At 50.5% G+C, this 26565-nt stretch overlaps 11 protein-coding genes across 11 annotated transcripts; 8 read left to right on the top strand and 3 right to left on the bottom strand.

Annotated features, from left to right (window-relative positions):
* Window positions 1–267: 267 nt before the first annotated feature.
* On the top strand, window positions 268–1903 carry faeB-2 (putative feruloyl esterase; the record flags this gene model as incomplete). The annotated part of the gene is made up of 2 exons (XM_041700083.1): window positions 268–604; window positions 660–1903. 2 exons carry the CDS (start codon window positions 268–270, stop codon window positions 1901–1903), a joined length of 1581 nt encoding a protein of 526 aa, XP_041553104.1.
* Window positions 1904–2465: 562 nt separating this feature from the next.
* APUU_21341A (uncharacterized protein) lies at window positions 2466–3686 on the top strand (the record flags this gene model as incomplete). The annotated part of the gene is made up of 2 exons (XM_041700082.1): window positions 2466–2948; window positions 3009–3686. The coding sequence occupies 2 exons, from the start codon at window positions 2466–2468 to the stop codon at window positions 3684–3686; spliced, it is 1161 nt and encodes a 386-aa protein (XP_041553103.1).
* A 559-nt stretch (window positions 3687–4245) lies between these two features.
* Window positions 4246–7357, top strand: APUU_21340A (uncharacterized protein; the record flags this gene model as incomplete). The annotated part of the gene is made up of 3 exons (XM_041700081.1): window positions 4246–5179; window positions 5259–5897; window positions 5949–7357. 3 exons carry the CDS (start codon window positions 4246–4248, stop codon window positions 7355–7357), a joined length of 2982 nt encoding a protein of 993 aa, XP_041553102.1.
* Window positions 7358–8367: 1010 nt separating this feature from the next.
* On the top strand, window positions 8368–9030 carry APUU_21339A (uncharacterized protein; the record flags this gene model as incomplete). Its single annotated transcript, XM_041700080.1, has 1 exon — window positions 8368–9030. One exon carries the CDS (start codon window positions 8368–8370, stop codon window positions 9028–9030), a length of 663 nt encoding a protein of 220 aa, XP_041553101.1.
* A 1178-nt stretch (window positions 9031–10208) lies between these two features.
* APUU_21338A (uncharacterized protein) lies at window positions 10209–11915 on the top strand (the record flags this gene model as incomplete). Its single annotated transcript, XM_041700079.1, has 1 exon — window positions 10209–11915. One exon carries the CDS (start codon window positions 10209–10211, stop codon window positions 11913–11915), a length of 1707 nt encoding a protein of 568 aa, XP_041553100.1.
* Window positions 11916–12008: 93 nt separating this feature from the next.
* On the bottom strand, window positions 12009–12976 carry APUU_21337S (uncharacterized protein; the record flags this gene model as incomplete). Its single annotated transcript, XM_041700078.1, has 2 exons — window positions 12009–12453; window positions 12546–12976. The coding sequence occupies 2 exons, from the start codon at window positions 12974–12976 to the stop codon at window positions 12009–12011; spliced, it is 876 nt and encodes a 291-aa protein (XP_041553099.1).
* Window positions 12977–14112: 1136 nt separating this feature from the next.
* Window positions 14113–18110, top strand: APUU_21336A (uncharacterized protein; the record flags this gene model as incomplete). The annotated part of the gene is made up of 4 exons (XM_041700077.1): window positions 14113–15367; window positions 15426–15582; window positions 15642–15681; window positions 15729–18110. 4 exons carry the CDS (start codon window positions 14113–14115, stop codon window positions 18108–18110), a joined length of 3834 nt encoding a protein of 1277 aa, XP_041553098.1.
* A 646-nt stretch (window positions 18111–18756) lies between these two features.
* On the top strand, window positions 18757–19203 carry APUU_21335A (uncharacterized protein; the record flags this gene model as incomplete). Its single annotated transcript, XM_041700076.1, has 3 exons — window positions 18757–18828; window positions 18908–19113; window positions 19191–19203. The coding sequence occupies 3 exons, from the start codon at window positions 18757–18759 to the stop codon at window positions 19201–19203; spliced, it is 291 nt and encodes a 96-aa protein (XP_041553097.1).
* A 113-nt stretch (window positions 19204–19316) lies between these two features.
* On the bottom strand, window positions 19317–21198 carry gpi16 (GPI-anchor transamidase subunit GPI16; the record flags this gene model as incomplete). Its single annotated transcript, XM_041700075.1, has 3 exons — window positions 19317–20347; window positions 20397–20791; window positions 20846–21198. The coding sequence occupies 3 exons, from the start codon at window positions 21196–21198 to the stop codon at window positions 19317–19319; spliced, it is 1779 nt and encodes a 592-aa protein (XP_041553096.1).
* A 404-nt stretch (window positions 21199–21602) lies between these two features.
* LUC7 (LUC7 domain-containing protein) lies at window positions 21603–22580 on the top strand (the record flags this gene model as incomplete). The annotated part of the gene is made up of 3 exons (XM_041700073.1): window positions 21603–21645; window positions 21711–22042; window positions 22116–22580. The coding sequence occupies 3 exons, from the start codon at window positions 21603–21605 to the stop codon at window positions 22578–22580; spliced, it is 840 nt and encodes a 279-aa protein (XP_041553095.1).
* A 555-nt stretch (window positions 22581–23135) lies between these two features.
* On the bottom strand, window positions 23136–25943 carry APUU_21332S (putative PHD finger domain protein; the record flags this gene model as incomplete). Its single annotated transcript, XM_041700072.1, has 3 exons — window positions 23136–25094; window positions 25146–25816; window positions 25937–25943. 3 exons carry the CDS (start codon window positions 25941–25943, stop codon window positions 23136–23138), a joined length of 2637 nt encoding a protein of 878 aa, XP_041553094.1.
* Between the last annotated feature and the right edge of the window lie 622 nt (window positions 25944–26565).

Here is a 26565-nt window from a genome sequence, read left to right as displayed (position 1 = left end):
CGATGTGATCCACTGCCATTGCGTGCATACGGTATTACTTCGGAGAAGCTCCTTCTCGGATGTCGAATTTCCTAACAATGCCGCTTCATAATACTAATAAGGAATGATGTGCGTTGTATCTCGGTGCCTGGATATCTTTGTATCCGCGGAGGAATGGGTACATAAATCAAGAAGCTCTGCCCACTCCCTACCCAGAAATATTTTGCTCCGCTTTTATAATAACAACGTTTAACCAGCCTTCTTAAGAAACTTGTACAATCTTTCAAGATGGGCCCCGGTCGCCTTCTGCTGCCCATATTGACCCTGGGTTCTGCGGCCCTCGCACAGGACCAATTTCAATCCCGGTGCCAGAACTTCGCAGCAAAGGTTGATTTTCCAAACGTCAAGGTGAACCTAGTCAACTATGTCGCCGGGGGCACGAATGCGTCGTTGGCCGACAATGTTAAATCTTGCGACCAAACATCACAGCCAGTCTCGGCCGACCTGTGTCGCGTTGCATTGGCTGTTGCGACATCCAATGCTAGCGAAATTACGCTCGAAGCGTGGTTCCCCAGAGACTACAATGGCCGCTTCTTAAGTACTGGGAATGGAGGTCTTGGTGGCTGTGCGTTTGACCTGTACACCTCATTGTAAAACTTTCGACTGACTCACCATTGTAGGCATTCAGTACACTGACCTTGCGTATACTACGGGTCTGGGATTTGCAACCGTTGGTGCGAATAATGGCCACAATGGAACATCTGGAGAGCCGTTTTACAAAGCACCTGAGGTGTTAGAGGACTTTGTATACCGGTCGGTCCATACAGGGGTTGTTGTTGGGAAACAGCTCACGAAGCTCTTCTATGATGAAGGGTTCGACAAATCGTACTACTTGGGTTGCTCGACAGGAGGACGACAGGGTATGAAGCTTGCCCAGGATTTCCCAGATGAGCTAGATGGCATTGTTGCAGGTGCACCTGCGTTCAACTGGAATGGCCTGTTGTCTTTTAGTGGGCAATTATATCCGATTACAGGCCCCGAAGGATCAGCCACCTTTCTGTCAGTTGATAAGTGGAGTTTAGTCCACGACGAAATCGTGCGTCAGTGTGATGATCTAGACGGGGCGAAGGATGGGATCATTGAGGATCCTGATTTCTGCCATCCAAACGTTACCACAATCCTCTGCAAATCTGGATCAGCCTCAGACAAGTGTCTTACTGCTGCCCAGGTCAACACAGTCCACCAAATTTTGTCTCCGCTGCTGAGCACGAATGGATCGCTTATTTACCCACGGATGCAACCCGGCTCTGAAGTTTTCGCGGCACCCATTGTGTACACTGGCGAGCCATTCGCATACAGCAGTGACTGGTGGAAATATGTGGTCTACAGTGACCCCAACTGGGATCCAACAACGTGGAACGTCAAGGACGCCGAGGCTGCCCTGAAACAGAACCCATACAACATTGCGACGTGGAACGCAGATCTCTCTGCTCTCCGCGACGCGGGCACCAAACTTCTTACCTACCATGGACTCCAGGATCAGTTGATCAGCTCGGAAAACTCCAAGTTGTACTACCACCGTCTTCAGGAAACCATGGGGCTGAAGCCGAACCAGTTGGATGAGTTCTATCGGTTCTTCCAGATCAGTGGGATGGCGCATTGCTCTGAGGGTGATGGTGCGTGTGGCATTGGGAACCTGGCTGAAGGGTTTTCAGGTAGCACTGACCCCGAGGACAATGTGCTCATGGCGATGGTGCAATGGGTTGAAGAGGGTATCCCCCCAGAGACGGTCCGGGGAGCCAGATTCACCGATGGGGCTGGGTCTCCTGTGGAATATCATCGCAAGCACTGCCGATACCCTCGGAGGAATGTGTTCAAGGGACCTGGTAACTACACTGATGAAAATGCTTGGGAGTGCATTTGATTGTGAAGGGGTAATTAATTGTATATACCACCCAATAGGTAAATAGGTATACAAACTGTGAATAAATAAGGTCACTAATTTATCTATACCATTACACTGTTTCTGTGCTCATTATTTAATTTACTAAATTTAATCTTGCATTCGGTCCAGATGATAAGGGAAATGTTTGGCTATATATATCGTCTCAAGATGCATCTCGGCAATATGTAGTTCCAGGGGCGCCGTCATCCTCAAGTTACACTGACTCTCTGACGCGCAGCCCAATCCGATGCCAAACCCCAGAAACTCAAATAATGAACCTGCATCGGTTATTCACCGTGTCTTGGACTGTACAAACTTATGGAAAGAGCCAAGATTCACTCAGACCCACCCACAAACACCCACCGACCGCTATCATTGGTCCCGTCGCCCCGCGGCGCAAGGGCCGCAGAGCGAGGCAAGCAGGACCCGCGACTGGAAACAATTGCCAGAGTCATCCAACAAACGCCCGCCACGACACTCGACACTCGTGCAGGGAAACAAAGACCGGAAACGAGCGAAATCACTCGGATCGATCCAAAAAATGGCCGATATCCCTGGTCTGGATGAGTTCGCGCAAACGCGAGGCGCTGACGATCTATTCGACGATGAGATCATCCCCGTCGAGCCAGAGGATCACCCGCCTCAGCCGGAGCCTGAGGTTGTAGCTACAGATCCGGAGGCTGCTGCTGCATCTCCTACCGTGGACCGGGAGCCTGGACCGACGCCTGTTTATAATGATAGCGGCCCGCGATCGCGGGGAGGTGAACGGCGGGGTCGTGGGAGAGGGAGAGGAGGGCGCGGTGGGCGAGGAGCGCGTGAGTCCGGACCGAAGCGGTCAGAAGGGTCAAAGAACAAGCCTGACGAGGGGTCTGCGGAACCTGAGGCTCGGAATGGAGAAGAAAATGCCGCGGAGGTGCCTGCTGAGAAGGTAGAGGAGCCGGGCCAAGAGGATGCTGGCGCAGCAGAGCCACCGCGCGTGCCGGCTGTTCGTGGGGATAGGAGCGCGACCGGAGGAGTTAAGAAGGTATGCCTACCTATGCCTGATATTATTTGAGCAATGACGCTGACGCTGACACCTGTCTAGCCGAAACTTACAGAAGAAGAACTATCCCGACGCATTGCTGCCGCGCGCGAGAACGCCGCTAAAGTCGCCGCTGCACACGCGCGTGCTGAGGCGGACCAGGCCTCATTCATGGAGCGCGAGAAGGTCGCAGAGAAGAAGCGACGCGAGGAGCGAGCCAACCGACGAGTAATGGACGCTGATAGAGAACGAAACCGACAGCGGAAGCTTGAAGCCTTGAACGGGAGGGAATGGGATGCCGACAAGCCGGAAGAACAGCTCAGCTCGCGCGGTGGAGGAGGTCAGTTCCGACGGGGTATGCACGGTGGTGTTTCTGGTGTATCCAGAAAGGGCCTTGAAGGGTCCCGGTGGGCTGAGGAATCACCGGACGACAACGCTTCTCAACCACATGGTCACCGTGGTCGTGGGCGTGGTGGAAGAGGTGGACGCGGTCGTGGCGGCCGTCGTGGTTCTCAGGATCGCACATCCGAAACACCGTCTCAAGAGAAGGCTGCGGCGCCTACGCCGGTGATCAGCAACGAGGCAGATTTTCCTTCCCTTCCCGGCGGAGAGAAGAAAGAACCCAACACGACTGAACCCAACATGACTGAACCCACGTCGGGCTCCGATAACAATTCCAAGCCCCTATCACCAATTTCTGGCGCGACATGGGCGGACCAAGTCGAGGCCTATCGGGAGTAGCTGGAGGCCGGATCATACGGAAACTTGCAAAACTTTTTATTCATATTTTGTTTTGAATCCAGACCTGGATACCCCTTCTTCCTTACGTTTATGATTGATGTGTTGCATGGTTCTTTTTGTTGATTCCCCCCAAAAGATATACACTTCTCACAACTGCTATAAATCCACATATTCTTACTTCTCAGGCAACTTTTGCGCAAATTAGTAGCTTCCATTGTCTATGTTATTGTAGAAGAGCGACCATCCATGTGCCATGACATTTTCAGCCGAAGTTGGCGACACTGTCAAGGGTTAGTATCCCTGTCAATTTGGATTTTATTGGACGCGTTCTGATGGTTCATCGCTTTCTTGCAGCCTGAACTCAGCCTTGCTTAGACCCTCCCCCGCTCACGCTTTCCGAATCAACCTCTGACCGGAATTTCGTTCAGCCTCATGGTACCGATGATAATTCCTCCGTATACTACCAGTCCGACGTACTATGAAAGACAGTATGGCGCATAAGGCCCGATTATCACATACTGATTACACGGTGGGCTGGATATGCGCTCTACCGATCGAGATGGCGGCAGCCCAGGCGCTCCTGGATGAGGTCCATGAATGCCTCCCCGTGCATGGAAACGACCACAACACCTACACACTTGGGGCCATAGGTGAACATAATGTCGTTATTTGCTGCTTGCCTAGCGGCATATACGGCACTTCGTCTGCACAGGGAGTAGCCGCCGGGTTACTGTCCAGCTTTCCGTCTATCCGGTTTGGTCTCATGGTAGGGATTGGAGGCGGAGTGCCCAGCAAGGACGCGGATGTCCGACTCGGAGATGTGGTGGTCAGCAAACCAACAGGTATATGCGGAGGGGTGGTGCAGTATGATTATGGCAAATCATTGACTTCTGAGGGCGCCGATGGGTTCCAGCGCACAGGCATGCTGAACCAACCACCCCAGTTCCTCCTAACGGGACTTTCTAAACTGCAGGCAAACCACCTTGGACAGTGCAGGCGCTATCTGGACTTCCTGACGGCGCTCGAACCGTCGAAGCCTTCTCAGGAAGAGTCTGCTTTCGTTCGCCCGATAGAGGATGATTGTTTATACCCAGCTGATTATGAACATGCTGATTCCGATTACTCCAGCTGCAGCTCCTGTGATCCAGCCAAGGCCATCTCACGCCCGCGACGTGATCCCGCCGGAATACCAGTTGTACATTACGGACTTATTGCATCAGGGAATACGCTGGTGAGAAATGCAAGACTCCGAGACAAGTTGAGAAAGGAGTTGGGCGTCTATTGTGTAGAAATGGAAGCTGCAGGGCTGATGAACAGCTTCCCCTGCCTAGTCGTTCGCGGTATTTGCGACTATGCGGATTCACACAAAAATAAGAAGTGGCAGGGATACGCAGCTGCAGTAGCTGCGGCATTAACCAAAGAGCTCCTCTTGCTGGTTTCGGGTTATAGAATTGAGCAAACACACCTCACTCAGGTTGCAGTCGCAGACTCTGGTATGTTCACCATTTGTTCATGGGCGCCTGGTTTATACAGACCACAGACACCGAACTAACAGCGAATCTTACTTTTTAGCAGAAAAGTTCCGTGTGCCTTTCGACCTCCTGGGTGTGCCGGCTATTGATGAATTTGTTGGGCGCCAGAACGAACTGGACAGCTTATGGGCTGCACTACGACCTGGGGACCCCCAGATACGAAAGATAGCCATTCTACATGGACTAGGCGGAATCGGCAAGACCCAACTTGTAATCAGGTTCGCTAGGGTGCACAAAGACGACTGCAGCGCAATCTTCTGGTTCAATGCCAGGGACAGAGGTACATTGACCCAATCTCTGGCATCTGCATTTCCAAGAGTAACGGAGGAGAGATATCCAAGTTTCATTGCAGGCAAGGACGAGATGGGCCGCAGAGCACAGAATATGTTGGAATGGCTGGAAAAAGAGCGAAACTCGAGATGGCTGCTGATTTACGACAATGTGGACCAAAGTCCTTTACAAAACGAAGATAGCGGACATGGAGAGGTATACGACGTATCCGAGTTTATACCAACGGCTGATCATGGATCAATAATCATTACTACCCGAATCACGCATTTGTTGGAGTTGGGCCAGGGCCATGCAGTACAAAAAATGAGCCCGAGGGACGCGAGACATCTATTGTTCCGCAGTGCTGGCCTCTCTAGCCAAGCAGAAGACGATTTGAAAATTGACCCTGGTAGTTCTTCCTTCCCGTACTGTTGCGATATCGTGCTAATCCTGCTGACAGAGATCAATGAACTCGGTTGCCGACTGGATGGATTGCCACTGGCAATTACACTAGCAGGGTCATACATGCTACAAACCGGAATGAGTTTCGGTCAGTATCTGAAGCATTATCAGACATCATGGAGCAAATTAATGGCTTCCTCGGCACCATCGCGGCATTATCCGTCCGGCAATATACTGACTACCTGGACGGTCAGTTACGAGGCGGTTCGGAAAACGCATCCAAGCTCTGCAGAGCTATTGCTTTTACTTGCCGTGTTTGACAATCGAGACATCTGGTTTGAATTGATACAAGGTTGCTCTCAAGCGTGGGATCTACCTTGCTGGTTCTGCCAGGTTGCCTCTGACCATCTCTCGTTTATGGCCGCAATGAAACCACTAATCGGCTTCTCGCTCGTCGAGACGAAGCTAGAACAGGGAAGCTATTCAATACATCCCGTCTTGCAGGACTGGTGTCTTCATTCCATTATCAAAAAGTGCGAAAGCAGCCGTTCAGATAGACTGAAGGCAATGGCACTGGTGTCGCTCGGTAATACGTCACCTCTTTTGAGTAAAACGGAGAAGTCGAGATTGCAACAACGATTGCTTCCACACGCGGATCGGATGTTGCATTTACTAAGGACTTGGAAGGTACCTGAGGAACCAAACATTTACCCGGCAGTTCATGATGTAGGCTGCCTCCACTTGAGCCAGGGACAACTGCGAAGGGCAGAGGAATCGTACCAATGTGCACTCGAAGGGAAAGAGAACCTTCTGGGGCCAGACGACACTTCGACTCTTGAGACAGTGAATAATCTGGGCCTGGTTTATACCAATCGTGGCAAGCTGCAGGATGCGGAGCAGATGTGCCAGCGTGCACTCCGTGGCAGGGAAAGAGTGCTAGGTGTATCCGATGTCTCTACCCTGGAGTCAATCAATAACCTCGGATTCTTGTACACAAGGAAAGGAAATCTGCCAAAAGCAGAAAGACTATACAAGAGAGCATTATCAGGCTATCAGAAAGCACTGGGTCCAAACAACACACGCACTCTCGACACAATAAATAACCTCGGACTCCTATACGCCAAATGCGGTAAATTGAAGCAAGCTGGCAACATGTACGAGCAAGCAACTGAGGGCTTCGAGAATCTACTTGGCCCCAACCACACATCAACTCTGATTGTCGCAAACAACCTCGCAGACATCTACTGTAGCGAAGGGGAAATACTAGGGACCCGCCGTTTGTATGAAGGGGCTTTAACGGGCTATAAGAAGGTTTTCGGTCCAGACCACAAGTCAACCCTCATGATAGCCGACAACCTTGCAAATATTTCCAAGGATCAGGCGAATCTGTCCAGCAGCGAGAAAATATCCCCTCCAGGTCATACAGACAGCCGCAAAACGAAAAGAGGGACTGTCAGTGGCAGCTGAAATTTCCATGGATCGGGAAAGGTTTCATATGGCAGGGAAAGTATGATTGGATGGTGGGTGTGCTGCGCTTGCGGGTCCCAGAATAACCCTGATCTGTCGACTGGTTCCTGCAGCAGCTGCAGCCACCAGAAATGCGTGTCGTGCAGACAATACTCTTAATAGACACAGTGAGCCAAACTAAGCACATCAGCTCATAATACTCCAACAACGGCGAGGCTTCTCTGCGATAGACCACTACACTAAAACCCATGTAGGGCTAGTTGGTGGCCAGCTGTCTTTCCCACACAATTCCACAGACAGCCCCCGAGCAAGGGAATTGGTGTTTCTATGATACGGGTGTTTGCTATCTCAGCAAGATTGTACTCCCAGAAGTGGGCATTAAACGACATTTTTCGAAACGAGTATCTCCAAGCTAGGGAAAACCAGCACAAGCCCTAACAAAATAACAATACCGGACAAAGAATAGTGATAATGGCAGTTTTCACAGAGCATCAAATATCCATGGGCTTGCTATTGCACCAGGGATAAGCGTCCGGCAGTCCATCCTTTGATACGGCATCTCTTTGAGAGCGAAATCCAGTATTTGTGCACCTCACTCGAGCCCTAACATAAGAACAATGCCGGACAAACAATGACAACGATATAATTGTCGCAGAGCATTGTATGCTTTATAAAGGGCACCAAAGTCTGATGATTTTGCTATTGCCCCAGAGATAAGTATCAGACAGTCCATCGTTTGATACGGCATCTCTTTGAGAGTGAAGTCCAAATCTATACATCTCACCCAAGCCCTAACACAGGAACAGTGCCGGACAAACAATGGATATAATGATGGTTGTTGCAGAGCATTGTATGCTCTACAAAGAGTTGTACCTTTATGTTTCCAGGCCTTTGTCTGTACTCGTTATATATACAGATAAAATTAATCACATACCTCTGTAATAGGAAGCAAGCCCATTTCTGAAGAAAATATCATACTCACCAACCATCCAATATAAATAAGAATAAAGATGGCATACGACTGCTCAAGGAAGAGCCAAAGGTGCGATGCATGCCGCATAGCCGCATCAAAGGTCTCCTCCTCCGTCCCCTCCTCCGCTCTCTTTTGCGGACCAGGCATCTACCCCCTGATAATCGATTGCCAGGGCAAAGGCACAAAGGACCAGCTCATCGAGATGACTAGCCGTCTGGAATCCGCCCTCCGAGGCAACAAGGCAGGCCCCATCCGCATCGCCGCCCGCCGCGCCCCCGTGGGCGGGAAACCCCCGGGCAAATGGCACGATTATACAGGGAGCAACGGATTCTCATACAAAGCGGGCAAGACACTCAAGCTCGCGCCTCGTCTAATCGGCTTGGTGGACGCGGAGACGGTGCTGGAGCAGTTCCCCGAGAAGCGGCAGGTGTGGCAGGACCGCGTTGGGACGGCGCGGGAGGTCATGATCCTTGTGGACTTTACGACGGCGGTAGGGAGCAATGGAGACTTTGAGCAGGTTGTGGCGAGGGCGTGTGGGGAGATCTATCCCGTTAGGAGGATACGGCATCCGGATGCTTCGGGGCATGCCAGTCTGCATCGACTTCAGTGGTTTACGACGGCTTGTCCGGAAGAGGAGGAGAGGGAAAAGCCGGTTGTGACTATTACGAGGGCTGGCTATGTCAGGAAGAGGCAGAAGTGATTGCATTGTGCATTGTTTGCAGGTTTAATTATATATATCAGTGCTATCGTTTCCATTCATGTACGGCATCGCTTAGGTGACCAATATACAATATAAAATTACTCCTTTTATTGTAATATAGGACTATATTCCGTACTAGACTCTCCGCACGTTATATTATCAACCAGTGCCTTGATTTGTTAAGCTTGAAGGTTAAAATAAGACAGATGGATTATACCATATATTTTTATATAGGTGAAGCCATTATCGTGTAGTAAACTTATGGGTCAACTTGGCCCGCAGTATCACAAAATTAAGACGCTGCATCATAGATCCTGGATCCATACAAGCCATGCTATCCTAATTAGGAAGGAGGGGGACTCTAGATACCTTCGGAGGTGTGAGAATTACTTTCCCAACCGGAATAGTTGCCCGCGTCGGGAGAGCTTCCTAATGCCCTGTGGGAATAAGTCGAGTGTCGACCTAGTTCCGATTCCCTAGTGGCGCGACCCCTGCAACTAGTTGTAGGTACGTTGTAGTAAGTTAACTACTGTAATATTAATTAGCTAATGACTCAACAACATAACTTGGGTAACTAGTTAGTTAGGCTACGGAGTTGATTACTAAGGAGTTGGTCAGAGGACTGAGCAATTGACTGTTATGGAAGGGTCCCTTTTGGATTCTACCAACCTTCTAGAGCTCTTTGTCTCTAATCTTCTGTTATCCACCAGTACCTATTATCAGAGGTATTTATTATCGATACTCTATGAAGAAACTGTTTCTAAAATCTTTTCCTTCTACCTTTAAAATACACATTGCGGCGCAGCGTCGTGAAACAAGCAATTTCGGCTTGCTCCGCTCGTTGCCTCTATCACATTCTCATCTCTTGCATACCGCTAAACTGATTAGTCTTTAGTAAGTCCGGTACAGACTACAGAGTAACTAGTCCCTGAGAAAACTGGAATATAGTGGAAGTACTAACTATTTACGGAGTAGATCAGAAAATCCTGATGGTCCAGGAACACTACGGCAAGAGGCAACTTGACTCCGACCCACTTGGACCAGCGGTATCCTCATTACAATTACATGGTCTTGTTACTGCGATTTAAAGCCCACACTGCACAGGCAGTTCACTCCCAACCACTCGCAACCACCCCCTACTCACTCCCACTCACTCCCTACTCACTCGCCGCGGTACAATGGCAGAGTCAAGCAATCAAGACCCAACAGAATGGCTGAATTTCCTCGATTCGAGCCCAGACAACCGCCAATACGACGCAGAAGATTGCCAGGCCGCAATCCAGGGATCGCGAATTCCAAAGACATTAGACGAGGAGGTTCACCGACTGTGCACTATTCGCGGCATACGGCATCATTATGGCTTTGCCAAGGAGCTCCGTGGAGTCTCGCTGGACTTCACGCGCGCTTTAAATGCCCGAGATATCATGAGCGGCATTATCCCAACCATGTTAACGCCTGAGGAGGTGCCCTATTGTTTTTGGTATCCAGATATTCCAACAGAGCAGACTCTCCGGGCTTTAGTGCAGAGATACCCGGATATGGTGTATCAAGTTGCTCGGGCCTGTGCTGCTGCGGGCTACTTTGATCTGTATAAAGAGCTGGATGTTCTCCCAGAGGTGCATGTTGCAGAAGAAGCTGGGTACGCAGCTGCTCAAAGAAACAGCAAGGGCAGCCGGGAGATTTACGACCTTATTATCTCCCAACCCATCAAATTCGAGATCATGAACGACTATACACGTACAGTCAACACTGCCGGCCGTCGAGTTGCATGTCTAAACGGCGACACTGCTGTTTACTCAAGTCTTACAGTCCGATCAAAGTACTCTGATCCTTGGGATATTGAAAAAGCCCATATGCCATGGACAGAATATCACACGGATCCCCCTTACTTTAATATTACTGAAGACTGGGGCATCGATGACAAGGACTGCGCGGGCCCCAACCCCAAGGCACCAGAGGATTACTTCCCGCTGGTGTATACACCACTCCCTGCGGATCTCCCGTTTATCGACAAGGACAAACTTATTCAAGTTGCTGCATATAATGGCGAAATTGATCGCTATGCACGACTTCGACGACCACGGATGCTTGAAGATGAATGGGCCATGGTTGTACATGGTATCTACCATAATCCAATTTTTGCCAAATGGTGGAGTACACAGATCCCTGAACACCCGCAACACAGACACGAGATTAATATTAGACGCGCGATTAATGCCCGGCGCATCATGTCTGATGATCTAACTTGGCTCACTATGGATACTCCTGGAGGATTACTGCCAGAGCTTATTTGGTATCCAAATGTCGCTCACTACACGACCTATGAGAAACTCGCACACAAAAGACCAGATATGTTCGAGGATTGCCTACGAGCCAGCATAGTTGCAGACTATACATGGACATGGGATGATCTGCTGCGCGCTGCGCCTGAACTTCTCAAGGACAAACTTCCCAGCGAGCCTGAATCTGAACCTGAAGATCCCAAGCTGTGGTGGCTATCTAAGTGTGCCGGATACGGCCTGTGGCGCGAAGCCAGGGATTCATCGAACAAAAAATTCCAAAACGACATCTGCGCAGCCGTTCCTGATGCCGCAGAGAAATTTAGACCGGAGAACTGGTGGGGGGACTACTACGTGGCGTCAAGACTTTACTCCCCACAAAACCGGGACCCGGTTGTGCACCTCCATGACCCCGTCCAGCCGGGAGCATGCGAAGAAGGTCCGTACAATGGGATGGATTGCGGCGTTGGCGATTTCGATATTGCTCTGTTCCTTGGTAGCACCGTTTCGCGAGAGACCTGGAAAAGAGAAATACTAGACGAGGGATGCATGGCGGCCAGAGTGGACGAAGTTTTGGACTTATTAGACATGGAACAAGCTAAATAGTTGCTATATTAAGAAAGATCAACCTCGAAAGTTCAACAAGTTGATGCCCAATGCACACGCTACATTTGACGCCTTCATATACAAGTCTCCCTCTCACGCTCGACACTCGGTGATTTTGGCCTTTGCATTTTTCGCTGCCTGGATGTTCATCTGGTGGGCGTCATCCTTGTGTTTCCAAGGCTGAACGAACTCCTCCTTCAAGTCCACCGGGCCCTTGCCAGCGGCGTTGATTGAGTTCTGTGCAGCCTCCGGCTGGCAGGAGATCCACCCCTCGGTGGCTCCTGGGGGGATTATTATTCTCTCCCTGACCAGTCCCTCATCAACCTTGGGGGCGTACTTGTTGATTTCCCCGTTTTTATTCTTTGGCTGCTTATCCCAAACCTCTCGATCGTATTTCTTCCGAATCTCAGCTCCTATATCTCGGAACATGGTGGCCTTCCGCCCAAACTCGACTCGGCTTCGGGCCTTTTCAGCTTGATCGAACAATTCTTGGGCCGGCTTGCGATCCCCATTGTCCCAACCTCGCTGCTGGATAAATCTATTGCTCGGGGTCAATATTCTGGAAGTTCGAGTTGAATATCTGCCAGTGACCACCCAACCAAGGCACTCAGGTTGGCAATGGAGACTTACCCAGCAACATTATCAATAACCTCATTGATCCCAGAATTCGAGCTCAGACCCTGGTAGATGTAGCCCTGTTTGTAAGTTTTCCCAACGTGAGCGTGGTACATCTTCTTGGCAACTTCGTCGAGATCGGTTTTCTCCTTGGCCAGGTCCGCATCCTTAAGATTATTCTTGTCCGCGATGAATCCCTTCTCGGCTTCGTCGCTTGTGATGTAGTAGAGAAATTGACGTAGGTTACAGCGCCCTCCTGTGACCGGGCCAACTGCCTGAGCAGTTTTTGGATCTCGGGCACAGGCCGGTGCGATCTTCTGCTTTTTGGAACCCTCGTCCATTTGGTACGCTTGCCAGTATAGAAGGCGCTCGTAGCAGCCGTAGAGACCGAAAGCGGCTGCTTTCGATATACAGAGAGCAAACAGGAAGAAAAGAGGGACTCTCATTGTGTTGATAATGATAAGAAAGAATAGACACCTTGTAGAGAAAAACAAAGAAAGTTGGGAAATGGAAAACTGGTGTCTCAGGATGCAAAATAACGGCAATAAGTACAGCTCCGGCTCACACTGGCCCAGGTTGGGACATCATACATGGGACATTGTCCATTATCCATTAGCACATTATACTTAGTCTTGTAACCGCATTACCAGCTGTTTTACTGAAGGTTTGAGTACTACCACTACTACAGTACCACAGCAGATGAGCCGGCCGACTTGCCTTTCCCAGAATATGGACCATACTAAACTACCAGATGAGCTCCTCGGAAATGCATCTCGACTGTGCCGCATGGCTGGACCAATTGTGCTATGGAGAATACCATCTTAGCGTTGGTGTGCCTACGGGGTCATGCGATGGGGGTCCCCACGTAGCCCTAGCAATACGCAGTTACGCATTGCTGAGGCTGCTTTGGTAGCTCATGCATTTGGTCTAGATCAGGGACAGGCACGGAACTCAGGAACAAGCGAAGCAGAGTTTGAAACCTCCTGCATGAAGTATCCACAATAAGATAATAATAATAGTGGCACTGTCCGAATTCCATAGTTATTATTCCAAATCAGCCTTACAAAGAAATGCCACACTAAAGAGAGGGCCATTTGATGCAATGGGCGATTCCTTGATAGGAAAATGTGATGAAGTGAGCTAAGGTTAGTGCTGAACCAAAGTAACAAGTGGGGGCGCATAACAAGCTTATGCTAGGGGAAGCTAAGCATTTCGCCTCAGGGCGAGGCTCCGAGTTTCCATGTGGGGCTCGGGATCTCGATCCATGCACGTTTCAGTACATACTTTATTTACAGTACGTAAATAAAACAGATGCACCTGCAGCGCCGCAGTGGCCCCCATTACCCAGTACATTACGGAGTACAGGCTCGAATATAGCGCACCAGTGTCTGGCACGGTGCTGAAGCACATGTAGTTCTACTTATCACTAGAAAATATCTTCTTTCGTTCTTTCCTTCCAAGAGCTCCTACAGACTCTCTTCAGTCATTCCACTTGGCTTTTTTCTTACAGCTCTCTTTAACACTCTTTCCCATGTTAATATCCCCCTACAGTACATCCATGTGCTAAACTGCCAAAGTCAAAATGGGCTTGTTAACACACCTCAGTGTCCTAAGCCAAGTGACTTTGTTAGCTGCTGCTGCCTCTTCTCATTCCAGCGTCCGCGTAACCGACCCTTACCTTGCCACGCAATGGAACGCCTGCCCTTCAGCCTGCGAGAGCACCAACCCCTACAACTGGGACTTTTACTCCGACATTCGCATCCTCAAATCATGCAATGATCCAATGCTCCTGAACATGGTGGCGAGCAATCCCACCGGGCCAACGGACTCCAATCGTCGACAGCCGCTGTATGCCTGTTCGACCGCAAACGTGGACAAGCTTGCGATCTCAAAATTCGAAGCCGCCAGCTCGCCAAGCGCAAGTGCCAGGCGGTACTCGACCAAAAGTGCCCAGATGGAGACTGCGTGGCGGGGAGAGGAAACAAGCCAGGACTCGTCTCAGTCTCACGTAGAGGCCGCAGCTAGACTTGTGCAGTCGCATCTGGATGCCCCTGCCAGCCAGAATGTCACCATTTCCATGGGCTACTCAAACGGGGTCGTTTTTGGAGCGTTCATTGGATCCAACATGGAAAGAATCAAGGACAAAGGTATTATAGAATCCTTCCTGGCCAAGGTTCGCCAGGGAGCACTGAACAACAAGTCTAGCGTCATGATGCAGGTCTGCGGTAGTGACCGTACCGCGGCTTATACGCTTGGTGTTGTTGCTGAAACAGATGCAGACCCTGCTCGAGCTTTGGGAGCTGTGCGAGAAGCTCTTGCGACTTGGAATACCGGGGAATGTGTTTCTGGATACAGCGGGACGTCGACCTCCAAGATCTCAGTTGGCGAAGCTGAGGAGGCCAACGAGGATGATGTCCCTCATCCGCTGAGCAACTCAACCAGCGCACATAATCATGCACATAGACGCTCGCATGGTAAGGGTTTGCTCTTTGGAAAGCATCACCGCCGGGCTGGGACTTGCAGAACCATTCAGGCCAAGGCCGACGAGAGCTGCAGCGAGCTCGCAACCCGCTGTGGGATCTCCCCTGCCGACTTCACAAAGTACAACCCGAGCACTGCGCTGTGCTCGGCTGGGCAGTATGTTTGCTGCACTGCTGGGACACGCCCGGACTTTTCTCCCAAGCCAAATGACGATGGGACTTGTGCAAGCTATACCGTCCAGAACAACGATTGGTGTAGTACGATTGCTTCTGCCAAGAGTATTACCGTTAAAGATATTGAGGCCTGGAATAAGAAAACGTGGGGGTGGACGGGGTGTGATAATATCCAGGCTGGTGGTAAGATTTGTTGTTTCGATTGATCTGATGGTTTACTTACCTGTTTTTATTCAAACAGCCAACATCTGTGTTAGCAAAGGAGACCCGCCAATGCCTTCTGTTATGAAGAATGCTGTCTGCGGTCCTCAAAAGGCTGGGACGAAAAGACCGGACAATTGGGACGATATCGAGAGTCTCAATCCTTGCCCTCTGAATGTTTGCTGCGATATCTGGGGGTAAGTCATCCAGTCCTACTTCTGCATCCATCAATCTAACATTAGGGCTTCTTCGATAGACAATGCGGTACTACTGATGAATTCTGTACAAGAACCAAGGTATTCATATTTACCTCTTGTTTAGACAGTACTGACAGTTCAAACAGTCGACGACTGGCGCACCTGGAACGGCGAAAGACGACACCAATGGATGTATCTCAAATTGTGGCACTGACATCGTTTACGATGACAGCGGCTTCGGTGACCATCCGGTGCTGGTGGGATACTATGAAGCCTTCCAGAACACTCGACCATGCCTGAATATGGATGTGACAGCCATCAACAACACAGTTGAATGGGGTGGTCAACTTGGAAGTCATTCATCAACGTTTTCCCAAGCATGGGACCATATCCATTTCGCGTTCGCCAACATTACTGAATCATTCGAAGTCGATGTCTCCAGTGTCCAGGACGAATTTGACGATTTCAAAAAGTTCTCATCCCCGGGCAAGAAGCCCAAGGTTCTGTCCTTTGGTGGCTGGTCATTTTCTACGGACTTGGACTCCTACGCCATCTTCCGAAAGGGCGTCACGGATGAGCAGCGCTCGCTATTCGCGTCTAATGTCGCAAAGTTCGCTGATGATAATGGCCTTGATGGACTGGATTTTGACTGGGAGTATCCCAGTGCCCCTGATATCCCTGGAATTCCCAAGGGCGATCCAGATGATGGTGCTCGATACCTTCAATTCCTAAAAGAAGTCCGGGATAAACTGTCCTCTGACAAGACGCTCTCAATCGCAGCTCCCGCCTCCTTCTGGTACCTCAAGGGCTTCCCGATTGCAAAAATCTCTTCCGTCGTTGATTACATTGTATACATGACCTATGATCTGCACGGCCAGTGGGACTGGGATAACAGCTGGTCAGATAATGGGTGTGACGGCAGTGCCTGTCTCCGGTCTCACGTCAACTATACCGAAATCGAGAATTCTCTGTCAATGATTACCAAGGCTGGAGTGCCCAACAGCAAGATCGTTGCAGGTCTCGCGAGCTATGGCCGGTCTTTTGAAATGGTTGACCCAACCTGTCACGGGCCTGAGTGCAAGTTCACAGGCCCGGATTCGGGAGCTATGTCTGGAGAATGCACTCAGACCCCAGGTTATATTGCGAATGCAGAGATTAGTGAGTGGCTGCAAGATAAAGACCAGAATATCACGACGTACTTCGACGAGGTCAGCCGGTCGACAATCTCCTATTCTGCCAACGGCACATGGGTGGCCTATACAGACCACAAAGAGCGGAACAACCGGATCACAGAATGGTGGTACAACAGGACCGTCCTCGGAACCAGTCTCTGGGCCATGGACCTAACTGAATTCGTTGCTGAACTCCCAGACGGTACTGTGCTGCCTCCAACAACCATACCAAACTGCGACCAAGTCTTCACCAGCCTGGACGACGTCGAGGCCGCTGCCGATTCCATCCAGCCCGAGTGCATGAACCTGTACTTGATCCAGGCCCTGAGGAGCAATCTCACATCGTCTGTCTCTGAATACAAAGACGTACTAAAAACAGACTACGATGAGAAATTCGGCTGGTACCAGGATGCCGTCAGGGAGCAGTTCCCCGCGTCTCTCCGGGCGTTTCTAGAGGCTAACTCTTCCAATTACTTCGAGTGCACCTCCTACACGATGGAGCCGTGGAGCCAAGAGCCAGCAGGCAAGAATGAGAGCAGCTCGTGTCCATCAAATCCAAGGGGCACAGGCTACGCGGCCTTCTACTGGACCGCGACGGACAAAAAGGGATTCGTAGCGGACCTTGAAGAAGCGACCGGGATCTCAGCGGACCAGCTCTCATGGGGCACCGTTGATGACTCCCTATGCGTGAACAATCCGGACCATTCACAAGGACCACCGACGGAATGTGACGGCAGCAAGAACTACGGCATGCCGCATCTCTTGCCTGACTTCCCCGTCAGCAACCCAAAGGAAATCATCTCAGCCCGACTCCCCAACATCACGACCTTCGAGGACCAATCGTCAACCGTTTCCATGCTTGCAAGCAGCAATCTATACCTCGGTGACACGATCGACGTCGTAGACGGCGCATCGCTGCTCGTCTTCATGGTCTCGAGCTCCATTACGAGCATGAAGAGCGTTGAAGAGATCGGCGAAGAATACCACAAGGAGAAGGTCGAGGAGGCGATCCTACTCTTCGTCTCGGCCTTTCTCCTTCTTATCCCAGGGCTCGGAGAGATTGTGGACTCCGTCGAGTTAACTTCCCTCGCTATCACGCTTCGAGCGATCGGTGCAGCCGGCGACGCGGGATTCGGCATCTACAGCGTGGTGAGCGCCAAGGATGCTGGAGCTGGTGAAATCTTCCTGGCGCTGCTGGGTGGCCTTGGTATTCTGGATGTATTCCAGGCGCCGGCGCTTTTTGGGAAGGCCGCAAAGGCGAGAAGGGCTATGGAAGCCGGGGATATTGCGAAGTTGGGCAATGAGGTCAAAGGGGGGATGGGGCAGATTGATAAGTTGAAGCAGAGTTGTCGATAGGTATGTTGTGGGCTATTCGTAGGACCATACTTGATAAGATTAATGATAGATAACTGCCATTTCTGCTAGACTGGACGGCAATAGACATAGTTACTCATGGAAATTAGCTATGGCTGTTTGGCCTGGCTCACACTTGTACTTTGTAGCGATGTGACACAGTACCAGTCTTACTACCCTGGCTAAGCAGGGCAATTTAATATCGCACAATATACAATATGTGGTCTGAATCATTCATGATTTATCACCACTGTATTCACTGTTTTTGCCATATTGCCGAAAAAGAAAGTTCTAAAGAATAGTGAATATAAAGGTCCATATCATAGCACAGTACTGATACCTTCATATATCCTGGTATATATTACCTGGTGAAACCAACAAGACACATCCTTGTTAATCTCTTACTGCACATGCATACAGTATGCAAGTTATCTTGATAAGATCTTTCTAGAAATAGCAACCTCACTATTCATGGCGGAAGCCGTACCTGAGATGCAATGACGTCATCGCATCCAGAGCGACATCATAGATCCAACTCGCTCTATAAAGCCAGTTTTACATCCCCTCATCCCCTCATCTCCTCATTTCTCACTCCTTATCCCCGAACTACCCAAGAAACAAGAAATTCAATCAATCCCCCAAGACCAAAATGTCGGAAAACCAAACAACCAACCACCCCGCCGCAACCCAAGGTGGAAACCAAGGGCCCGGTCACGTCCCTGTATGTCCCGTCCCCCCGGCGCTCACTGACACTCTCCCCACCTAATCCAGTAACTCAATGTTGCTAACTGGGATTATAGACGGATGCCCCTGCAGATACAATCTACAGCTTCAACTCGCTGAAAGAACAGAAGGAGGCTGCCGAGGATAAATACATGACTAGGGCTGCTGCGTCTGCGGGCGAGGAGCCGCCGGCGCAGAAGGAGGATACGAGTTTTATGAACCACAAACCTGGAGGGGGTGAGACATTGCCTGGGTGGGATAAGATGAAGGAGATGGTTACTGGGTAAGTGATATGTTTATTATTTACACATTTGTTTGTAGGTTTGCGTTGTTCTCGAGCTAACATGTCTGGGGTTGTAGAAAGTCCGAGTAGAAGGATGATTTTAATTTAGCAGGTTTTTGATGAAGGATGATGAATGTGATTTAGTCCAATGCATTATGATACTATGTTTGTGATCTGATAATATGAACATATAATATAATTTTCTATTCCACCTTGGCATCCTTCCCACGTATCCGATCACGAAGAGCAACTATCTTTCCACCTAAGCGGCCCTTGAAGGTTTGCGCTCTCAGTGCAGCTGCTTCTTCGGCAGTTACAAAACGACGCACCAAAAGGTTGAAAATGCTGCCAAAGGCTAGCGCTATCACAGTGCTGGTAAGAATGATCACGTTATACGGCATGCTAAAGTCCGGAGTGGGAAGTGGGAGGAGAAGGCTGGTTGTGCGGATATAGATTGGCTTAGCCGCTGCGATCTTGATAACCGCAGGAGCAACGTTGAAGCCTCGGTTTGCATCGGGCGGGTACTCGGTATAGCGCAAGATGGCTTTCTCAAAGTCGTAGGTCAGCGTAACCGTTGATGCTGGCGGAACAGACAAAGCAAGTTCCAGTTGGGTACCGCGTTCTCGGTCAATCCCGGGGCGGTAGAAGGTGTCTTTAATAAAGTCGGAGGCGGGTACTTGTCGATGAACACCATTGCGCTCGGTAATAGTGGCTTGCATAGTGTGTATATAAGGGCGTAGGAACCAGGGCAGCGTTTCAAAGTAGATGAAATCCACGGCCGACTCGCTCGAAGGGTTATTCAAATTGATGCGCATTCCGCCTCGCTCCTGTCCATGGCCAACTATTGTTCGCTCGGCGTGTAGAACAGGTTCGTCTAATGGGACATCGGTTTTAGAATCTGCCATATCTTGTTCTGGAAGCTTCAAGTCAAAGGGCTCTGAGGACGATGGCGTGTAGCAGCGAGTAAATTTATCGGCAGACACTGTTGCTGCTGAACCCGACGAGAGATAAACATCTCGTACAGGCGATGTGCGTAGACACACACTTCCCTCGTTGCTGTTCTCACTATCAGCTAACGGACAAGAGCCACTGATAGTGCGTCCAAATAGCTCTGAAATGCTCCAGCCCTTTCCACCTGTCTTCTCTAGGGGATAGCAGGTGTCGTCTCCATGGTAGGGTTTGGAGGTGTCGCAAACAAGCTGATCAGCGGGAACAGGTCGGGGGATAGGATCGCCTAAGGAGGTTAGTCCTGTTTTCTTAAAAAAGTGAACCACGACACTGACCTCTCGTACGCTTCGACCGATCAATATCTAGCACGATGTCCACAGTTTGATCAACTTGCACAAGGCATTCCCCTGACGGCGGGCAGATGGGCCGCACATCGATCGACATGCTTTGCCAAGCAGCATCAAAGAGTTTATGTCCATCGAGCAAACTGGCTACTCCCGCCTTGCCCTTACAAGGCAGGAGCTTCAGAAAAGGCGTCAAATTCTCCGTGCACACAACCTCACCGGGGAGGGTTCCGTGAAGCAGGTGCAGGTTTTTGGACGATAGGTGATCGCCCGAAGGCTCAAAGGATGCAACGGGCCGAGTGGTCCTTGTTGAATCTATGAAGTTCAATGAGGCACAGAATAACCCGGACAATGATTGCGTCAAGGTAATCCATTTCGAGAAAGCCCTGTATCCAAATGTCAGTACCAAGTCACAGGCAATATATAATCAAACAACGCACGTCTCGTCATCCGCCGCCTCAATCCATGCCCACAGCTCAACGCCGGTGCCGCCCTCCTTTGCCCCATCCCATGGACGCGAGCCCCAGCTTTCAGAGTCCCATCGTCCAGTAGTAAATCGGAGGTGTAGTTCGCGGGTGTTGGCGTGCTGTAGAATTTGACCGAGCGCACGAGGAAAATATTGGAAATGTTGTTTCTCGAATGAGGTTTGTGTTGTATTGCTCTTAAAATTGAACGAGGCGAGTAGAGACGAGGGCGGAAATGGCTGGAGGAGAAGGTTCTCGTGGTAATTTGACGCCGCGGAGCCAGCGGACAACGCGGCGAAAACGAGCGCAAGGAGAAAGAAGATGGTCATCACGGCATGCTTTCGAGCTCAAATGCCTTTCGTTTAGAGGTTATGAGCCATGTACGGGGGGAGGCTTGGACACGGTGGAGAGTTGAGTGGTATCGAGGCGAAAGTGCAAATTGACCGTGCGTTGCGCCTCTGCGTCCGCGAACAGTAGCCTGTTTCTTTTTTATTTGGCGCAATAGCAACCACCAGAGTGGGATTGGACTATTATTAAAAGAGCGCTGGGGACGAGAGGAGTGAGCCACCTGAAGCTCCCCCGAGGCATCGCCCAGAAAGGGCCACTAAGCGCGAACCGCCACTAGCGCCAATCTCCATTTCCGCCGCCGTTCAGTCCATCTCGTTATCACCTCTCCTCCAGCACGCCCTCGATCACGTCTTCAAGCTTCTCCCTGTATTAGCTCACCCTCACTATGGCGGCCGAACAAAGAAAGCTGCTCGAGCAGCTTATGGGAGGTAAGTCAGCCTCAATTGCGCGATTTATAGCACCAACCGCAAGCTAACAAACTTCTTCATCGCAGCCGACCAGCTCGTAGGAACTGGCGCAGGCTCCCGTAATTCCCAACTCTCCATCACAGACTCGAAGGTCTGCCGCTCGTACCTCGTTGGCACCTGTCCGCACGACCTCTTCACCAATACAAAGCAAGATCTTGGGCCTTGCCCGAAAGTGCACAGCGAAGGATTAAAGACCGAGTACGAGACCGCATCCTCGGCCGAGAAGGCAAAATGGGGATTCGATTACGATTATATGCGCGATATGCAAAAGTACATCGATGACTGTGACCGACGGATTGAGTCTGCGCAGCGCCGACTGGAGAAGACGCCTGATGAGATTCGGCAGACGAATGACCTGGTTTGTAGCTTCTTTTAACTTGCCTTGAACACCTTGTGATTCAGCATGCTAACGCAAATGGACTGTAAAATAGCTCAAACAAATTTCCGACCTAGCAAAGTCCATCAACACAGGCCTTCTCGAAGTATCGGTACTTGGCGAAACGGGGTCTGTCGCGCAAGCTCTGAACGAACTGCACAAAATCCGCACAGCAAAGCACCAAAAGGAGACATGCGAACGGGAACTAAAGAACCTTCAAGACACATCTGGGCCCTCAGGTCACCAAAAGCTACAAGTCTGCGACGTTTGCGGCGCGTACCTCAGTCGACTCGACAACGACCGCCGCTTGGCTGATCATTTCTTCGGAAAGATGCACATGGGCTACTCCGACATGCGCAAAGGTTTCAAGAAGCTGAGCGAGGAGCTCAAGGGACGACCTCCACCTATTCGGCACCACGATGAGGAAGAGGGTGGCGGATGGGGCGGTCCGCGCGGTGGTGGAAGAGGCCCTCGATATGGTGGCGGGGGTGGATATAAGAAGCGGGGTGGTCGGTGGTGATACTTCGACTATACTGGCTTTTCTTTTATGTTGTTAGTTTCGCCTTCGCTTTTGTACTGGGTGTGAATATGCATAGCGCTGGCGTTTTATTTCTGCTCTGCCTAGGATATTAGGGTCGAAAATTTGTGGTAATAAAACCTACCTGATTCTACAATCTACATCGAATTATGGATAGTGAATTTTTTTCCTCGAATATTGACTGGATTGTATTACTTGCAGCATAAAACACGTAGACGTTATTTAGACTTCTTCGGTTACATGGGTGTGGACTTCAGTAACGATTGTTAAAACAACATCTCAACGCAGTGATAAACAAAGCGTTCACCACCAAGTTATCAATACCCGTACTAGTAGCTAATAAATAAATGTACGATCCCGTATTCAGCCAAAAGTTCACAGAATTTTCACACCTCGAAAAAGGGTCCACAATATCAACACCGAACGCGCAGTATCCGACTCCGAGGAATAACAAGAAAAAAGCAGAAAAGGATATTCAGCTAAAATATAAAAAAGAATAACGGTAAGAAAACGTGTTGTACAACAAGATCCGAGCCTCTATTGGGCGGGCTGCTGCGGGGTATGACCATTTCCGTTTGTCGTCGTAGCATGATACAATTCGTTCATTAGCAGCTGGTAATCAGAGGCTGCCTGCGGCTGTCGGACGAGGATGTCCCGAACAACATTCAACTGGGTGATATTTGCGTTTGGTGCTTGTTGGAGGAGCTGTTGGATGGCGGGTGTGTTTGCTTGTGCCCCTAGGACTTGGATTGCCGCGGCAAGACCGGTGACGGACGGTTGGTTTGTTGGTGGTTGAGCTTGAAACGCAGCGTTTGGTGGCGGTGGCGGCTGACCTTGTGGTTGCTGCGTCTGTTGGTTGTATGGAATAGACCCCTGGGGAGCTCCCGGGAATGCTGGCGAGGGTGTTGGAGGGAACTGTGCTGCTCGAGGGCCCGGCGTCGCGAAATGGGCTTGCTGTGGGGTACCAGATGCGACTGTCAACGGGCTTGCTGAAGCTGCGGGCTCCATGCTTGAATGGTGTGAAGGAGGTTGCACCGACGGGGGGTTCGACTCGCCCGTCTTGACCGCAAACACGACAAGCAGGATGCGCTCTGGCGTCGGGTCTTCGAGCGCGTTGTTTTCTAGTAACTCGATGAACTCGGGCTTCTTCTTCGACCCGGCCTCAATGGGAATGAGGTAGGTATCCTTGACGGCCGGGAGAGGGTGCTTGCCAATCACACCATACCTCTTGCGATCCTGGAAGTAGTTGAAGAGCTTGTCGAATCCGGCCTTCTCCTTAGGAGACTCCGGACTGCCCACGGAGATCACCGATACATCGGTCGATGAGCTGAATCGCAGACCGCAGAGGTAGTTAGTAGCCAACTGGATGTCGATTCTCCCGTCAATCAGCAAGGTAGGCGGAATAAGTTCGTTCCAAGGTATCCTCCCACTCAAATCTGCACCTCCGACATGCTTGGCGAATGACATGAACTCAGAGACGGGGTTCATGACAACCTTTCCATGCCAAATGGAGCCCTCTTCGTGATGTTCTTTGGGCGAATAAGGCGGAGAGTCCGGCTCGTCATCATCCCTCAGCAGTTGATCGATCTCGGCATCGGCCTGGACTTTGCCAGTAGGTACTGGTTCGCGAATGTTTGTTGCAACTTCTGGGAAGACTTGTTCCTGGCCGGTACCAGGAGAGTGGCCTCGAGGTGGAAAGTGCTCATCGTGGTTTGTTCGTTCAGTCGGCTTAGCCTCCTCTGTCTGGGGAGTCTTCTCCTGGGAGCCAGGCTCTGACTGCTTAGCAGCTGGGCTTGTTGGACTGTGTGCAGCTGGGCTGCCATCTTCAGCGACAGCCCGAGGCGGAGCAGCCGAAAAAACGGGTTCGCTAGCAACGTTTTGTTGGTCGTCCTCGACTATTTCCTCACCCTTATGGGTCCTCCTAATCCGCGGCCCTTGTTCTTGGATAATGATGTGCTGTCTCTCAGCCTCTCTCTTGATCTCTGCATCTTTCTGCTGCAGCTCCTCGCTTGCCATGTCTTGGGAGCTCATTTTAGAGAGGTCATCAGGGAGTAAACTACCTACGAGCAGACGGTCCCGTAGAGAAGGGTTCTTCTTTACGTTGAACAAAATCGTCCGCAGTTGTAACTTATAAGCTTCTGTAGGCTCTCCAGATCCTCCACATAGATTCTGATATAAAGCATCCTCGACTGAGAGGCCGAGTTGCTGACCGACATCCTCCCCCGCCTTGCCTTTGGGCAGTTTGAAAGATCCCCGCGCCAGTGCATCAGAAATTTGATCTACGAAGACCTTCGCTAGCGCACTAGCAGCATTCCTCCTAGCTGGGATGGAAATGTCATCAAAAGACTTAGCTCCTTGAGTTGCCGCGGTATCTGTAACAGATGGCTGCTGAGCATCCTGTGACGCTGGCTCACGCTTCACGGGAGCTGATTTGCTGGTTTGAGGCGTTGACCCTCTAGCAGGTGGCGAAGTCTTTTGCTGTTTTGATTTAGGGCCCTTCATACTGGTTAGCGGGGGTGTGCAAATGGTAAAGGTTTGTGTACATACTGATGATTCAGGGGTCGATACTTCTTGCTGCTCACTAAACTTCCGCTTCTGGGAATTCGCGGACCGCTGGTCAGGAGGATGACTGCTTTTCTCAGCAACAGGCGTAGCAGTCGAGGCTGCAGGGGTCTCTGAAGGAGTAGCAGATGGTCGAGAAGCTGATCCACGAGCGGGTGTGCTTGCATCGGCCTTGGACTCGCTCGGTCTGCCTCGCTTGCCACCCTTCTTACGGCCCTTGCGTTTTGACTGCTTGAGCTCCTCAGCTTCTCTGCGCCTCTTTTCTGCAACTTCCTCCCATGGCTTCTCGCCACGCGCCATTCGCTCCAAAAGGTCTTTGTGGTTCTCGGGCCTGCATTGCTCGCAGAAGTACTGATCCGGTTCCTGGCCCTTCGCAAACTTCAGACCCATACAGTCATTGTGTTGCCATGCGGAACAGGAATCACAGCAGATCATATCACGTTCAATGTCCTCCTCCTCCTCGTATTCGCCACAAATGCATCGGATGATCTCGTCCTCCTCCTCCTCGCTAGGGGCGGGGGTGGGCTCTGCGGAGGCCTTCGACCCCTTGTCTTTCGAATGCGCTTTCGATTTCGTCTTCTTCCCGGGCGTTTCGTTGACCATATCGAGGTTTTTGTGTTGTCCTTTGGTCGAGCGACCGGAGCGACGCGGTTCATCTGGCACTGGAGTTAGCTCATCATCCACTGAGTACGGGGTATCTGGGGTCTGGTTCGAGTCGCCACAACGCGCTATGCATGTTGGACGTACGAACACGTATTGCATTGTACTGAGCTTACCAGCCATTGTGATAGTTAAAGCGATTTGAAAGTTTCAGATTTCTACGGCGCGATGTAGGTAACAGGTTGCTTCCTGAGCTAGAGTTGCGCGCGCCACCCAGTTCTTGTTCTACGACGCAAGGCAATAAGGCGCTTATATGTGGCGATGTGAGGTAAAACTATCGCACATACTCGATATCAGCACTAGTTATCGAAGGTAGCCTCCTTATTGCTGAAGCGAGTGATGCGTGAAGAGTGTTTGGGAGGATTCGGCACGCGAGGATTGGCATGCGTGGTTAGCCTTCCATGTCACATGACTCCCACGTGACACTATTCACTGGATTATGTAATCAGGTATTGCGACATCTGCCAACAGCTGCTTGGCCTTGACAACGCACCTGGTGTGTTCTTTTTCAAAATGCTGAGTCTATCGTATTTGTTGGCTCTACTTTCTCTATTATATTCACTTTATTGACAGCAGCTATTCGTTCAACCGACGCAGCTAAACGTGTTTCAGCGCCATCATCCGGCGCGAGAAGTATCATGAGATCAGATACTCCATGAGCACGAGCTTCATCATAAATCGGATTCATATTTACAAGGACTGATGAACACTTGCCAGGTTTATCGTTACAAGACCTCCAATATAC

This window comes from Aspergillus puulaauensis, chromosome 2 (genome assembly GCF_016861865.1).
Source record: "Aspergillus puulaauensis MK2 DNA, chromosome 2, nearly complete sequence".
NCBI classification, from domain to species: domain Eukaryota; kingdom Fungi; phylum Ascomycota; class Eurotiomycetes; order Eurotiales; family Aspergillaceae; genus Aspergillus; species Aspergillus puulaauensis.
Note: the sequence above shows the minus strand (reverse complement) of the source record. Positions and strands in the feature narration are given on the sequence as shown.